General features: G+C 34.7%; 1 protein-coding gene across 2 annotated transcripts in view; it reads left to right on the top strand.

Moving 5' to 3' along the window:
* Nucleotides 1-8,813: 8,813 nt before the first annotated feature.
* LOC110447895 (retinoblastoma-associated protein-like) overlaps nucleotides 8,814-16,797 on the top strand; it is a 32,330-nt gene continuing 24,346 nt past the window's right edge. For both annotated transcript variants that reach the window (XM_021493873.1, XM_021493872.1), the window contains exons 1-8: nucleotides 8,814-9,001; nucleotides 10,705-10,867; nucleotides 11,479-11,534; nucleotides 12,720-12,815; nucleotides 13,223-13,354; nucleotides 13,992-14,027; nucleotides 15,470-15,555; nucleotides 16,675-16,782. In XM_021493873.1, the coding sequence (XP_021349548.1) occupies nucleotides 8,943-9,001; nucleotides 10,705-10,867; nucleotides 11,479-11,534; nucleotides 12,720-12,815; nucleotides 13,223-13,354; nucleotides 13,992-14,027; nucleotides 15,470-15,555; nucleotides 16,675-16,782 (736 nt within the window). In that variant the 5' untranslated portion in view covers nucleotides 8,814-8,942. The remainder of the gene's footprint in view (nucleotides 9,002-10,704; nucleotides 10,868-11,478; nucleotides 11,535-12,719; nucleotides 12,816-13,222; nucleotides 13,355-13,991; nucleotides 14,028-15,469; nucleotides 15,556-16,674; nucleotides 16,783-16,797) is intronic.

The following is a 16,797-nucleotide window of genomic DNA, read 5'->3' as shown; positions in this document are numbered from 1 at the left end:
CTGTGCAGCATCATACAGACCCATCGGTGTGCATGAGAATGGACGACAGAGGACTCTATCTAGAAACACCATGCATACCAATATCATCTCCGACTGCTCTATGATTTGGTCATCCATGCTGGACGCATTTGATATTTCTTTGTTGAAACGTCCGGTATTTTTACTTTATGGGATATCAACGTTCCTTTCCTCGATAGGTAAGATAAATTTGTGATATCAGTCACTGTTGAAACTTCGTGGTCTAATGGGAAAATCCGTTAGTTCTCCTGGACTTACGTTGTTCGACGTGTTTCCTCTGAAGCATCAGAGGTTTTCCGCATTTGTCCACATTACGTTCAGTTATGGAAAAGTCGATTTTTAATCAATGTGCGACGTACATGTCATGTTATCCAAAAAATATATATCACTTGTTTCCCTGAAGACGATTCACTGTATTGAACAGAAATGCAAATTCCTTTACAGGGTTTCACATTCCATTCAATTTTTTGCCGTCACAGGCAGTCCACATCCACCTCTCGACCAGTGATGCCGCTTTTCTTATCTCAATCATCGGAATATCAAATACAGTAGCACGAGTACTGATTGGCTATGTATCAGACAAATCATGGGCCGATACTATCCTAATAAACAGTGTAGCACTTGTGATTGGTGGATTGGCCACGTGTTTTGTTCCCTATTACTCCATGTTTTACGTGATGGCGACCTATTCAGCTTTGTTTGGCGCGGTTATTGGTAAGTGAAATATTTCATAAGACTTAAAGATTATTTCTTTCTCTGCATCTCCTCGATCAATATTGCTTGCAAACATGCAAGCAATGGTACATTTTTATATTTGGCGATCGGATGGCGCAGTAGATAGCTCAGTCATCCTTCACCACGACAGCTTTGTATGGTGTAGTTATTGGTAAGTATATTATCTATATTACCATCCGATATTTATCTTGTTTGTTTTGTATCTTCTCGGTTCATGTTGCCTTTTCGTATCAAATGTTTATGCTGCGGTTAATTGTATGGTTCTCCTCTGTAAGGGACCTTCATCACTCTGAAGACAATCATCCTGGTAGAGTTATTGGGGATACAGAAGCTGCCGAGTACGTTGGGGTTGAACATGATATTTATGGGACTAGGATCCTTCATAGGATCTCCAATCGCAGGTATGTTAAAACACTATTTTACAATAGCAAGTGTTATGATTGCATTTAATCTACTTTTAATTTAACTAAGTTTTAAGAATTGTAACAGATGTTTTTTGTCGATTCCCATTACCTTACACGTCTGTTGAAAACATCTAAAACGTATCAATCAATGAATGTCAATCAATCAATCAATCAATCAATCAATCAACCAAACATTTAAAAAATCAATTAACCAATAAATCATTTAAAAAATCATTCAATAAATCATAAAATAAATCAATACTTTCCAAAATATTGTAAACCCCATTTGTATAAAAAAAAAAATAAGGGACGTGATATTGTCGTGTGCCGCACCACATTTATTTGCATTCTAACAAAGATTAAACATCCACAGCGAAAAAAAAGAATGTATCCGTATATTTTCCAGGCGCCCTGTCAGACAGCACTGGCGACTACGCCTTCACTTTCTATTTCGGCGGGATAACTCTTGGACTAGCTGGATTGATTTGCTTCCCACTACGATGGATTGCAAGATGGGAGCAAAGAAGGAACGTCGACATAACCAGATATTCAAATACATACTCTTCAGCCAGAAAAGAATCAAACGCGTCCTTGCAGTCCTTCTAACAATAGCAAAAATGTTATTCAGACATGTCATCGTTTACTTAGCAGTAATTGAATCGTATGTAGTCCAAGTGAAGCATCTTGATCGCAGGAAAGTATCTTAGGAAAGGCGTGCATACGAAGAACTATTGATGTAAACATTTTGAAATGGCTCTAAAATCAACACGGATAAGAAATATTTGTCTGAAGATTTCAAATTGGCAGACACTACTGTTTACAAAAATTTATAAGAATAAACTGTTAACTTAAGGAAATAGATATATTGATTATATTATCAAAGATATACTTCATAACAAATTTTAGATTGGTGTTCTTCATGCGTGGAATACATTAAGGGGAAAATTGATATATCTCAGACAGATCAAGTATTATCCCTACCCATTTGGTATAATGACTTTATCAAAATAGGTAATGATACTTTGTATCATAAGTGATGGTTTGATAAAGGTGTGCTTTTCATAAATGATCTCATTAAGAAAGATGGCAGTTTCCTTCAACAAATGAGTTTAATGCAATTTTTAATTAAACTTTATTGATCATAATGGTCTCTTTTTTGCAATAGGAAGATTAGGCTTGACTTTTGAAAAAAACTTGCACTACCATTATATTAATATAATTATCAAACATAAAAAGGTACAAAAGATATGTACAATTTGCTGAACAAAAATAGTGTAGTGCCTAAAGGTCAAATTAAGTAGGATAATGTATTTGGAAAATATACTAGCCACCTGTTGACACTAATACAAATTGAAAACTACAATTGGCTTCAATTTAGAACAAATCATCACATTTTAGTTACAAACAACTTTTTCGAAAAAGATTAATTTGTTTCAGTCTGATATGTGTAATTTTGGCTTCATAGAAAAAGAAATTACTCCTCATGTATTTTGGGAATGTAATAAAGTCCAAAATTTGATTCGTGCTTTCCAAATTTGGATCCAAACTGCTTGTAATGTGACTTTTAATATTTTTAAAAAAGATTTTATTTTTGGGAAAATAACACAAAATCAACATCTGAATAACAGGGCAGAAAACGTCATAATTCTAAATATGAAGCACTACATATATTGTCAAACGTGTTTTTGCAAAGAGCTTTACCTACCTACTATAATCAGTAAACTGAAAACAGAATACACTATCGAAAGATACATAGCAACAAAATATTTATGATAGGGAACCTTCTTTTATCAGATATTTAAGTGCCTATTATATAGCTTTTAGATAGTTAGATATAGATATATACATACCAAGTAACTATATTGTGATTATGGATTAAAACTAAGTAAACCAACTTCTCTCGCCCCCCCCCCCTCTCTCTCACTCTCTCTCACTCTCTCTCTCTCTCTCTCTCTCTCTCTCTCTCTCTTCATTTTGCATGATTTTTGTTTTCTTTTTTTATTGATTATTTTTTCATTTACTGATATATTTACAAGCATCACCCTTTCATGAATAATTACTGTTTCGTCGGGAATCTCTCTTCCTCTCTTCTTGCTCTTATGTCTCTATTATCTATGTCTTTCTATTTCTCATTCAAACTATCTCCCAATCCTTTTTTCAATTAGTACCAGTCAATTCATCGTACATTGATTTTTCTATGCATATGTTATGCAAGTTATATTTGTGAATCAAATTTTAAATTAATGATTAACTGGTTATTTACAAAACAAAAATGTTTTAATTCAAAGACTTCTAGCAGAACAGAGTTGCACAGAATATTGATGAAACTTGAATACGTCTTGGACGTATGCTTAATTAAGAGAGTATTAATGTAAAGGACCGTAGCTGATGTATTCCATCCTCAGACGGTTTCTCATGTGTATATGATTTGTCTGGAATTGATAAAAACTCACTACAACAAAAAGAACTACTGATGTAATGGAAGAACATGTTTAACTAAGGGAACTTTGTTTAGAAATTGAATTCGAATAAATAAAAAGGCTGGATACAAAACAAAACAAGAAAAATATTCTTAGAACGTTTTTGTTTGTAGGCATTTTAAAGCCACCGATTCGAAACTTAGAGGAGTTTGGTATTAGGTCAATGAAATGTTATTCTGATTGTCATATATGTTGTCATTCGTCTTGCAGGTATCGCAAAGAATATCTTCTAAATTCAACAGGGAAATTCGTTATGAATATTGTCCGATGTCTTTAAGAGTCTTTCTCCTTTGGAACAAGACATTCCTGCCTTAATAGTTTACTTCAGGTGCTCCTCAATATCTGCAATTGAACCATCCAAGCGGCATGATCTTTCACCTCCCAGAAGAGCTTTCCTTTCTTGCTTTTATCACCTCTTATGCCTTTCGAAGTCTTATGAAGTCCTCCCAGATGTCGTCTCTCAGCTGATGTAATCATTTTCCTCTACATAACGCGCCCTCCCGCACTGTCGTGTCACTGTTTTCAGTTCTCGTTAGAGTCGTTTGAAATGGTATTTTTGTCTTCTTTTTTGAGTTCTGAAGATTCCCCCTTGTCTCCTTCTGCTGTTTTCATTGTCTCAATCTTTCTGCCTATGCTTCCAATCAGAGTCAACTTCTGGATGATATTTCAATTATTATTTATTAGTCAGCGTCCAAACTTCTCCAAACTTTGTTGTTGTTCATTTAGTGCCACTCGCCATTCTCTCCCTCCATGTTGACTGTGCTGGATGTGAATAAACAGCCTGATCGTGGTTTGTATCATATCACTCAAGTCTGAATGACTGACTTGTGACTAAACAGAAGCGGTGAAGTTCCCAACACTATGGGGTGCCTCCTGGCTGGGTTCATCCTACGCCTCGCCAGATACTATACTTCTGAGCGCTGAGTCTTTATCTCCACAAGCCTGCACTATGCCAGGTGCTGGCGCATTTCACTGCATTTGCCATATCCCAATTAGGATTCATATGTCAACTGAAAACATTTATTTGCTCCAATGAACACAATTTTGAGTGAAAAATCCCAACATCTACGAGATACTGGCAAGCATGAAACTTCTTTCAGAGATTATATTATTACCATGACGTCACAATCACGTCCTACTAAATCGGACCTTCCTGTTATTTCCAGAAAGACCGGGGAAATAAAGCTCAACGCTCGTTGCGTCAGCTATTTGTTCGTGAAATGTTGTTCTAGTCCAAAGGTGAAGAAATATGGTTTTGGCAGTTTATTACAGATATTGATACCAAATATAATAGCAAGGTTGCAATGTGCCTAAGTATGATCGAAAGGCCAGATGACTCCACAAAAGTAATGCCCTTTATATTCGCACAATGCCCTCGAGTCATTTGGCCATACTGATAAATGGAAAAGTCACACTGCCACAACATTTATCATTATAAGAATGAATATTCACTATTTATATTGCATCAAAAATGAATTATAAAAATAAAAGATATAAACAATTTTTGTTTCATCAAAAATCTAATTATTACAATATAGGATGTTATCAACAATTTACAATATTTTATTAATAATTTAACCTTCCTATAAGACATACTATTACATATATACATACGTACGTATATTTCTCAATATCTCGGATGGTTGTTTAATACTCTTTCAAATAAAACTTACCCAACATCATATACATCCGTATAACACTCATCCTACAATTAATTTTAGGGTGAGGAGGGTATGTGTAAAGAGGGATGGCGCGTATGGTATGCTGATACCTATTTCAGTTACCGTCTTGACACGGTTTAAAAATACCGGATTGATGATCACGTTTGTACGTGCATTCGGTTATTACCTGACAAAAAATAGTATGTATACACTCACTGTGGAACAGCTACGAGGTCAACACTCGCGTAACTAGTTGTTCGTGATATTGTCACTTGGTTTTTGACATATAATTAAGGCCATATTGAATCATTTTAACGAAAGCCTTTAATATAATTCTAATATATCATATATAATATCTTTGGTATTAATGGGCAACATTAATTTAAGATATACTGATTGTTACCGGGGTTCGCAATGCCAACTAAGATCCGATGTATTCTTTGGGTACATTTAATAATCCACTTTTAAAACCCCTGTTGACAAAACAAATACAACATATCTTGCATACAATCGAACATACCTGACATACTTGCATACATAACACAGTGAAACGGGAAATAACTCTATCGACAAATGCTATTATATAACAGATATCTATTTTACCCTATCAAATGTACATATACAATGATATTTATTAATATACTAATTTCTAAATCTGTAACTGGAATGTATGTATTCAGTTATCTTTTCCAAAAGGTTATAAATTCATTCTTTAAATAATTACATAAATATCATTACTATCAAACCTATACTTTAACTATTGCAAATTTACTCATACACACTTTTAAAAATTCCAGATATATACACATTAAATCATTCTAGACCCATTGAACACTCACCCCACAGCTATGGTGTGGAGGTTTCCCTTAATTCCTCTCAATCAATTCAGTTCGAAGTCCAACCAGGAGCTTTACACTAAAATAATATAAATATCCCTAATAAATAATTTGACCATTTTGAATTTAATGCCAATCCATAGAAAGTTGAATTAACAAAAAGACATATCTTTACATACTTAATTTCACTTTGACCTTGACAATGTTCAATGTTAATTACTTTTAGATAGAAAAAGATAAAATTACATAGCCACAATTGAATTACAAAAAATGGTATAGTCCCTACATTTTCTATTATATTAGATGAACAAAAAGCTATCAAACAAATAGAGTAAAAACTTACCAGCTAAAGACTTTTGACTTTTCTCCCAAAATTCAAACTACGTGTTTCATATCAGCTGGTCAGAAGCGGAGTGTCCAAGTTGGGCACATCCTTTACACAGGTAAACTGAGGCATCCGTCCTGACCAATCATATGGCCCGTCCTTAGTCAGATGTCATAACAACTCACTCACTCACATGCACAAACAGGTAAGTACGTGTCACAGGCAGATTCATTAAAGGTCCTTACACCATCGTTCACACCAGACAACATATGCAAATACAAAACATGTATAACAAAACCTAATACGAAATATATGCCCTATTACACTGATGAAATACGGAAGAAATCATTTTCCCGTCATTTTATTTTTTAAAATCCATTTAGTAGATTTATTGTCTTATGCATGGTCTTTTTTAATACCTGACATATTCAGGCAAAATTACTATGCATTATACTATAGTTGCAGTTGGTTTGTAAACTGAGTCAAATAACTAGATAACTAAGACTAATAATAGTCAATACATCGTAACGTACACGTTCCGGCTTACGTTCACGTGGCATGTTTACATTTGAATATCACACAGCAACATCATAAATTGTTGATACATGATACTCAACTTTTCACATCTTTGTTCAAGACGGAATGCAGTAACCTGATAAAATATTTGGATGATTTGTTTCTTCTTCATTTTTTTCGTTAACTGTGAGTTAGCGCACGCATGTATCACTGTTTGAGAATAGGATTTAAATTTTATTTTATGATAAATGATGAAATTCAATAGTCTATAAGTTGGTATCTGCGGGTGTGGTGTGTCAAAATTGCATTAACGACGGAGAAACAGTCATGTTTTCGCCCATGTTTTCTTGCAAATTTTCCACAGTAGCATATTTGACGGCATGTGAAAATTAATACCAGACACATATTTTTTTTCTGATTATGGACATTGTCTGTCGAAACAGGGACAAGTGCGCCATCCCTCTTTATCACACTGTGCATATGGTGTTATCAGAAGTCCAACTCATAATGAAATTACTTACAAAATTCACTAGATGTAAGACTATACCAAAAACTGTATACAGCCAATTACAATCCAGTACACAGAGGAGTGAGTACCCTAAGCAGCCAATAGGAACCCTGGTCTTGAGCATATAGCTCATTCCAAAAGTTGAAACATGTACTTGAGTACTTGCCAGGTAGGGCCCCTGAGCTTGAGCTAGCTCATGGATCCATACAATTCCTGGTGTGTGTACTAACACCCCTACTTACTATTTTGTAAAACAAATATGATAATAATAATAATAATAATAGTGTTTATTCAGGTAAAAGGCATTGCAATAACACAAGTGGTACATACATACAAACAAACATAAGACATATACAATTTTACAGACTAGATTATATCACAGTAAGTAGTACTAGTAGTCACCGTAAGTTAAATGAACAGGTGCCCCCTTATTATGTATGGTAAAAAGGAGGCCTCGGATATAAATTGATAAATTGAATCGTGCCCCTGTGGTTGGCCTTTCTTCCTTGGATTACGGTATAAAAGTTAAAATAAAACTTATTTCCAATGGGATCCATAAAAGAGCACGTCAGTTCCGGTTGAGACAGGTATTTAAATAATTTAAAATATTTATTAATATACAAGCCGGGACTAATTTACAAAAAGTAAAAAAAAAACACCTATAAATCAGGTTGCGTATTTCAATCGGAATATATCATTATAAGCAGAACAGAAAATCTGTAATATTTTCCTTTTTAAAGGCGTTTATTTCATCTTTTGTGCTACTGATTACTGTTGCAACAGATCCATAGTTAATACGCAAGCTATATAGTATAAATTAACATTCAGTCGGGTATCCACATTCAAGCTATAGATGTATACTTAGCAGATATGAGATAAATCATGTGTAGGTTTATAAAGACATTCAGTTTTTCACATATTAATTTTTCAACAATCTTTGGTTCCAGTATTTTGTGAATGATAATGAAATAGGCCTAATGAACCTAATTTGGAACCTGTTCATAATTTAGATTATTTTACCTATAACCAGTTGGCGTAATTTACGTCGAAAGAAAATTTTCAGACCAGTGCAAAATATACCATAGTTTTATTATTATTATTTTCTCGCCGCATTTCGATTTGTTACTAGTCACAAACAGAAAATTGTTTTATTTTACGTTCGACATGTTTACCTTACCTGTCAAATCTCGGTCAGAAACACGTGGATATCACAGCTTGTGAACTTTTCGTCTGCTAAACGATCTGGAGTTATGTCCCTTTGAGTTGAAGAAAATGACAACATTGACTAACCAATCACAATTCGTATAAGTATTCATCCCGAACTTTCGCGGGTTTTTTCTTGACGAAGTATCAGCGTAAAGTTTTTGTTTGTAAAGGGAGAAAACAAGAGAAAATGTAAACAAGAAGTAGTTGTGACCAAAGCACTGAATAGGAGTTAGAACTACAAACGTAACAACCAATGGACGCCGATATGGCTTTAGGAACGAACGGACACTGCGATGAGATGAAACAAAGCATGTGAGTGCAACCTCCCACAGGACCTAACCTAATAGGCCTTACAGCGTTAGTGCGATACTCTCATTTTCGTCCATCGGATGCATTACGACCACATGATGGTTTGACCATGGTTTACAGCTGTAATATGCAATTTTAAAGTCAAAGTTTATTTTGTAGTGTGTATTATGTAGTCAAAATAATTCATGCTACAGTAACACTAAAAATCTAACTTACAATTATTATGCAAGAAGTTCGCATGACGTAATTTTTTGTAAACACCGTAACCGTTGTACCCAGTGACCCCAATATTGTTGACAGCTGAATGTAATTGCTGTGCATTCGATGGCTTAAAATACTATAGTTTAGATGTCTCTTCCTAATAATGAATAATAGGAAAATAAGCGCTAAATGTGTGTCGACGTCATGATCGATCATTAACAACTGACATCGTTAGATTTTATTGATTAATTATTCAATAGCCTTGATGAAATTGTTTGTTCCTCTCAAAAAAGAATGTAAAATACATGTGTAGTTATGAGTTCTACAATTCACTCATTCAGATATTAGACTAGGAGTCTTGTGGTGTTATATGCATGGGGTAAACAAAATAGCAAAGAATTGAGCAACATATTATAACCGGTAGTCACCTGGCTGCATCAAGCTACAAGGGCTAGCCTAGAAATTAATTGTAAAAAAGGTCGGTCAGTCGGGCTAGTAGCTTCCAATTTAACAAGCCCATATGCAATATCAACTAACCAAAATTGAGTCAAATTTTTGCTTTCATTGATTGTACTTCAACTACTGACCGCACATGCAGGTAGAAAACAGCTTATATTACCCAGATTACCAGTTCATTGGGACAGTGCATGTGCCTGATTGGACTAGTGGTTCCAAAAATAGCTAGCCTGATCATAATTGACCATAGTAACTAAAAATTTGACTCAATTTTGGTTAGTGGATATTGCATATCGACTTGTAAAATTGGACGCTACTAGCCAGAGGTGACTGACCGACCTTTTTTTCAATTAATTTCTAGCCCTTGTAGTTTGATGCAGCCAGGTGACTACTGGTTATCATGCAGCACAATTCGTCGGAGCATCCCTAGGATTTGGAGATCCCTGTCTGGCCCTGTTGTATTTTTCCTTTTACTATATATACATGCATATGTGTTACAGTGTATGTACATGTGGTGCCTGTGATCAACATTCCCTTGTTTCAAGTAGTGGACATGTATAAACGCTGAAAATAGGATGAAATAGTGTTGTCTTCAGGGTAGAAGACTTAAAAAGGAGGGAGGTTTCTGTGGAGTTTGGAGGTCATGAAGGTTTCAAATTGCATTGCATTTTCAGTCTCCTGTTACACATTCAAACATTGATCTAAATAACTTGAGTAATTATTATATTTGTTTCAGAATTAAAATGATAGAATTTTCAATTAAAGAACTGTACATGCTATATATGTAGTATATGTAATACATGTAGGGTAAGTCGTTAAAATAAAGTAAATGCTGAACACTTATATCTACTGCATTTCAATATATATTTGCTTGTCAAAAAGGGTTTGTTATTACTTGTTAGATATTCTAATTTCTTTCTCGTGAAAAATATAGCAAAGATTTAAAAGTACATGTATGCTGATAGTGGATCTCAACAGAATCAATGAAAGTACCCCTTGCTAATATCTGACATTCAAAGCTGTTGATACATTAAAATTGTATTTTTCAGAATACCAGTGTCAAATGGTGTGCCTGATGACATGGACACAGATACGGAAATGGTAGACTCTGACCTGGAGTGGATGTGCAATGAACTCAAAATCCTGGATGACGTACAAAAGCGGGCATACAGCATGCTTAATTTGCTGAAAAGTCAGGAAGAAATTTTAAAGGTCTGACCGGCATAACTCACAGGAATATTTCTGTTTCATATAAATATAGCTATAGATTTTTCCTGCACACTTATAAGCAGTTGTTGTGAGAATAATATTCTCAGTAATTGGTTGATTTCATCTTCCTGTAAGTAAGCATTGAACTGCCTTCAGTTGGCATTCATAGGCAATATGTATGCCAGCTGGACAATTAAAGACAAATTCAATGAGGTGCGCCAAGGGAGGTAACCTCAACTTTAATATTACTTGGAATTCTTACGTTGTTGGTAGTTCATCATGAGCTGGAGAACTTGCCACTAACGTTTGTTATCAGGGTATATAGTGGTAGTGCCAAGAAATGGTGAGTATAGAAAATTAATCAAACAATGGCCATTGAATGCAAAAAGGTAATATTGTACAGATGACCAACTTAAAAATTGAAGGTAAAGTAAATGAATATATGATTACAATGATCTTCTAACTGTATAATGATTTCCTCATGTATTCATCTGTTCAGTGCATTTCGATAAAAATGTGTATCACATTAACACTATGTATTACAAGGTATACATAACAAAATAAGTCTTTATAACTTACAAGTTTTCTTCATTGTTTGCATTCATCAATTACAGATCCCCAAAATGGAGATGTTGGCATGTGCTATCTACATTGCTGTCGTTGATGCCAGGTAAGATTTGATTGGTTGACATGATGCACAACATCCCCTTACAATCATTATGAGACACTTATGAGGCTATTGCAATTGTCCTTCAAAATGGTGTTTGTTATTCCCTGCTTAATGTTCAGCATTAAGGATAACGCCAACAACTGGTTTATGTATATATATATATACCCATTGTCAGTATAATGTGACTTGGTGAAATACTGTGCTTGGTGCCTTCAGTGAGGTAGCACTCTAAAGTTGGCTTCAGATCCGCATGAATGAGCTCATACAATACATACATGGAAGCACATCCTTATTTTTAGTTGACCTTATAATTAGCTGTTAATATGACATTATTAAGCAAAATTAATCAAAAGCTATCCGGCTACTAATACAATACTATATTTCCTCACCAGACTGCATCTCAATTCTATAGGTTGGTGAAATATTTTACTTCATTTCCCATTATTGACTTGAATTCCAATTATCCAAATATTCCTAATTCTACAAAAGAAAAAAAAAGTTAAAAAATAAATTGGAAAAAAAATCTAAATACACTTCATTCATATTTTGCATTTAAGTTCAAAACTTGAATTTGAATGATTTTGTGGTAAATTGTTAGTACTAGAGATAGTTAAACTAGGTTGGTAGGCCTAAACAAAATTATTTATTTTGGTTATGCCAGAATCCTCTTCTACTTCATGCAAGCGCATGACAAAAATGATGTCAAAACCTTGCTTGTAATCTCTGCCTGCATCAAGCTGGGGTAGTGATACACAGTAAAACCTCGTTATAACACCACCACCCACCCCCCTTCTGGCCCCTGTGTTTTGGCGGTATGTCAGGTTTCCAGTTTTAAACTCAAGTGTTCACACACCAACTGCACTTATACTTTAAAAATAATAATTTACTTCAGAATACATTTTTTTTCAAAATTGTTATTTAATGTTGAGCGTGCAAAACATACAGCTGAGTACCTGGTCAGTGGGCAGTCACGTGTAGCAATACAATGTTCACACGCACGTGACAATCCTGTCATCAGGATATACCTGTACTCGACTCAAATTGGCGGTATTTAACGAGGTCAAAATAGTGTGATTTTAACCATTTGTTTTGGGAATATGATGATGGATGGCGGTATGCGGGGTTGGCGTTACAACGGGTGGCAATACAACGGCGCTTTGCTCTATGTGGTTCATTTGTTATCAGGATGCCGTATGGACCTTTTGACCCACAGTTGCAGTGTGGTTACCTGGGACAACCGGCCGTCACTGTCACCGATATACTGGTTAAGACTCAAGTTAGGTAAAGACAGTACAGACAAGGATTTCATTCTGTCAGATCATATAGTTATTTTAGTGAAACAACATATAAATCTCGTAAATTAAGATACATAATATTTCTAACATTGTCTTTTTAATGGAAGTTTTGAAGAATAATGCTGTGTTTGTTGCGTATAATAACATAACTAAATTTTATTGGATTGAAATGGTCAAAGTTTGCTTGGTTTAAAGATGTTTGAAAATCAAAGTTTTAAAATGAAAAGTTACAAATATTCATGATAATTAGTACAGCTTCATGATTATTTTATTTTAGGCAGGTCATTAAGAATGTAAAATGATATTGTTTTAAGTTAAAGTTTTTCAGCATTACTGTTTGAGCTTATCATTTAGTTACATGCACACTATTGATATATTTCACGTTTATTTCAGCGTGCAGACTCTTTTCAGAATAATGCACCAGATCAGAGACGTTATCAGTCTTAGTGAAGCTGTGAAGTATCATCTAAAATTTCTGGAGAAGAAGTATTGCATAGTTTCAGCACTATCACATAGATTTCATAGGTATTAACATGTTGTGAATGTGGTGATGTCTAAAGAATAGTGGACTGTTCCTGTGAATTATTTATTTTTAGGCCAGGGTTTATATAATTAACTCCCAGTTAGCAGTAGTGTTGCAATCAACAGATGCAGATAGTAAATAATGATATAATAATGATAATAATAATTCGAGGTTCTTATAAACCGCTTTATCACATCTTACCACTAGACTACCATGCCTCCACTTATATACTTATGTACTGCTCTACTGGAGATCCTGGATTGAAGTCTAGTGTTGAGTTAAACTACCTTAAATATATGCCATATATAACTATGAAAAAAATGCTTTCCAAAGGCATTCCATGCTAGAAATACTAAAATGTAAATGGCAAATTTTCACTGTGTGTGTTTTAGTGTATTACTCTTGTAAAGCTTTACAGGATGCTCTGGTTTATATTCTACACACTGGTTAAACTCATTCACCCCTGAAATTTCATAATGAACTATTCCAACCTTTGAATTGGAGGAGTTAAAATGTGTCTTCAGTGGTGATTTATAATTTAAGTTAATTCATAATTCAGTTCTATTGACATATAAATCAATTTGTATTTCTCACTATTAATTCTATATCAATAAAAAAAAATTATTTTTATTTTTTTAGGCTTTGGAATAATGTTTTTCATGAAGACCAGAAAGAGTAAGTGAAAAGAACTGTTACATAAAGTGTTGTCGCTGTTTCTTTACAACTTAAAGAAGTGGAAAATTGTTTAATGTAAGGTAGCTGTCCAGATAAATTGGCAATGTTCTTTATTTTTTGGGTTGGCAGGACCATTGAGCCTTTGCCAGTCTATAGTGATTGTGCTTGCACTAAAAGGCAAACAATCGCCTATATTTTCTTTTTGTTGAGTATTTCTTGGAGCGTAGGGCTCACGGTGTTGGTAGCCTAAGTAGCCCTTGGCTTTTTAATTTTTAATTGGCTACTAGCTTATAAAATAGAAAAGAATCTGAAACTTAGCCTCAAAAAACAGTCTGTCCACTCACCTTTGTTTTGTGGCCGACACCAGTATTGTGTATACATGATCATCATCAGGGCCGACACATTTCAGCAAGCTCTGTACCACTGTAAGTCATTGCTTTTGTCTGACAATGTAGTTGTCCCAAAGCATTTATTGCAAGCAGTAGATGTTTTAATTGGTTTCACATCAATGGACTGTGGGGTCAAGTTAAACTGGATATTGAGAAAACAGATCCTGATAAGCGAATTACAATTACAGTCTATGTCGGCACAGTAAGACTAATAAAATCTTTCATCCCCTTGGGGGTGAGATGGAGGAGACTCAACCCTTGGGGGGAAGATTCTTAATTTGCCAAACACGAGGCTTTGCCGAGTGTTTGGCAACTTAAGAATCTTCCCCCCGAGGGTTGAGATCCCCCTATCTCAACCCCGAGGGGGTGAATGATTATTTTTCTCTTACCCTGTTGTTCCTGTCCAAGTGTAAGACGAAGCATATTGTTTGTAAACAGGAACACATGGATAGTGTATTAATATTATATGTATGCGTCGGACGGTTCACACATCATATTTTAAACATTTTAAAAATCAATCCAATCTTCTTTGATGTCAAATGTAAACACGACAAGATTAGCAGACGAACTTGTGTATGTGTGTGACCACATTAAAGTAATTCTTCTTCCGGGTCACATCAGTGACGTCAGGTTTATTGTGGAGAACGTGCAAAGAGCATGTGTAGCTTGTCTCAAACCTAGGGTGAGACAAGGAAATCTCACACCGGTAAAAGTAAGGATAAGTCTGTCCAGGGTAAGAGAATATCAGATCACCCTTTTCATACACAAATTTACGTGTTCCCTTTAACAAATCTTGTGGTTGTGGTCTTCATGTGCCTATGTCATTGATAAATGATGTTATTTTTGTTGTTTCCATTCGAGTAGCTGATTGTTTCATGGAATTTTATTTTTATTTTTTTCTCAAATGTATTATTTCATTCATCTATATATGACTATGAAATAGTAAGAAATAACTAAACATTTGAAAATTAATCCAAGAATAAATCTTAAAATGAATTTCATACAAGCAATTATTGAAAGTCGAGCCTTCAATTAATTGTTTTTGGATTGCAGGGATTCCACTGCCATCCCCATTCCTGTGAGAGAGGGTGTGGAAGCCAGGAAACGCTTGTGTTGGACACTATTTATTCATGCTAAAAGTAAGTTAAAGATGTAAAGATCTTTAACATGAAAAAGCATGAAAGGAACGAATGTAAAGATATTCTTATCGAAAAATCACAAATTTTGGATTTTACAAGAGGACTGAATTTTTTTATCAATACTTCTACTTCTTTTAAAAAATTATTGAAATATACAAGTATTCATATTAAATCTATGGTGTAATTTGTAATTGCAAGCCTTCGTAAGAGATTTAGTTTGTTTGATTTGATGGGTACTTTTAGGCCCTACAAAGTATTTCTAAACAGTAATTAGTCCCCCACCGGTTTCCGGGGGGGACTAAAGGTTTGCACTCCGTCTGTCCGTCCTTCCATCTAAAAGGTCTGTCCGGGACATTTCTCTTCTATACTATTTCATCTGGAGCCACCAAATTTGGTGTATATGGACCTCTTGTGTTGACCTTTGACCTTTACTTTCGAAAAAGTTTGTCCGGGCATGTCTTCCAAACTATTTCACCTGGAGTAACCAGATTTGGCATACAAGGACATCTTTGGATGGCAGAGTGCAAGAATTAGGTCACTGTTACCTATGGCTTACACTTTGACCTTAACTTTTGAAAAAGTTTGTCGGGGGCATATGTTCTGTTCTATTTCACCTGGAGTAACTAGATTTGGTGTACAAGAACATCTTGGGATGACAGAGTGCAAGAATTAAATCGCTATATCCTCACTGTGACCTATGCTTCCTGGCATAAATGTACTGTTAAATATAGAAACCATTACCGGTGGGGGACTATGGATCGCCTTGCAATACTCTGCCTTGTTATGAAGGCAAAGAAAAATATCAAAAACTAGTTTTGAACATGTCAAAACCACAGAATTTGAGCCTCACAAAACACGTGATTTTACTTTATTTTGAATTTTAGATCCAGAACCGATTTGAAATCTTTGCCTTTAAAATATTCTGTGAAACTTATTTGAACCTTAGGAATGTTTCAGCCTCTTTTTTAAAAATGTTAAAATCATTTTTTCCTTAAAATAAAAAAAAAGAATCTCATCATATCTGTGTTTGAAATTGAATGATATGACTTTTTTCTCTTCATTTTACTTACATATTTTTTTTTATGTATCTTACTAACAAATATTTATTTGCATTGATAGGTGCTCTGTTGACAGATGAGCAGATTGTGGATGCCTTCTTCATATTTGTGTGTTGTCTTGAGTATGTCCTTCGCAATGTTCCAGCTTTCCAGTTAAATCCTCCCTTCAGTAAGCTCACATGTA

The sequence above is a fragment of the Mizuhopecten yessoensis genome, unplaced genomic scaffold (genome assembly GCF_002113885.1).
Source record: "Mizuhopecten yessoensis strain PY_sf001 unplaced genomic scaffold, ASM211388v2 scaffold3645, whole genome shotgun sequence".
In the NCBI taxonomy this organism is placed as follows: Eukaryota; Metazoa; Mollusca; class Bivalvia; order Pectinida; family Pectinidae; genus Mizuhopecten; species Mizuhopecten yessoensis.
The sequence above is the reverse complement of the archived record's forward strand: the minus strand, read 5'-3'. Positions and strand labels throughout refer to the sequence as shown.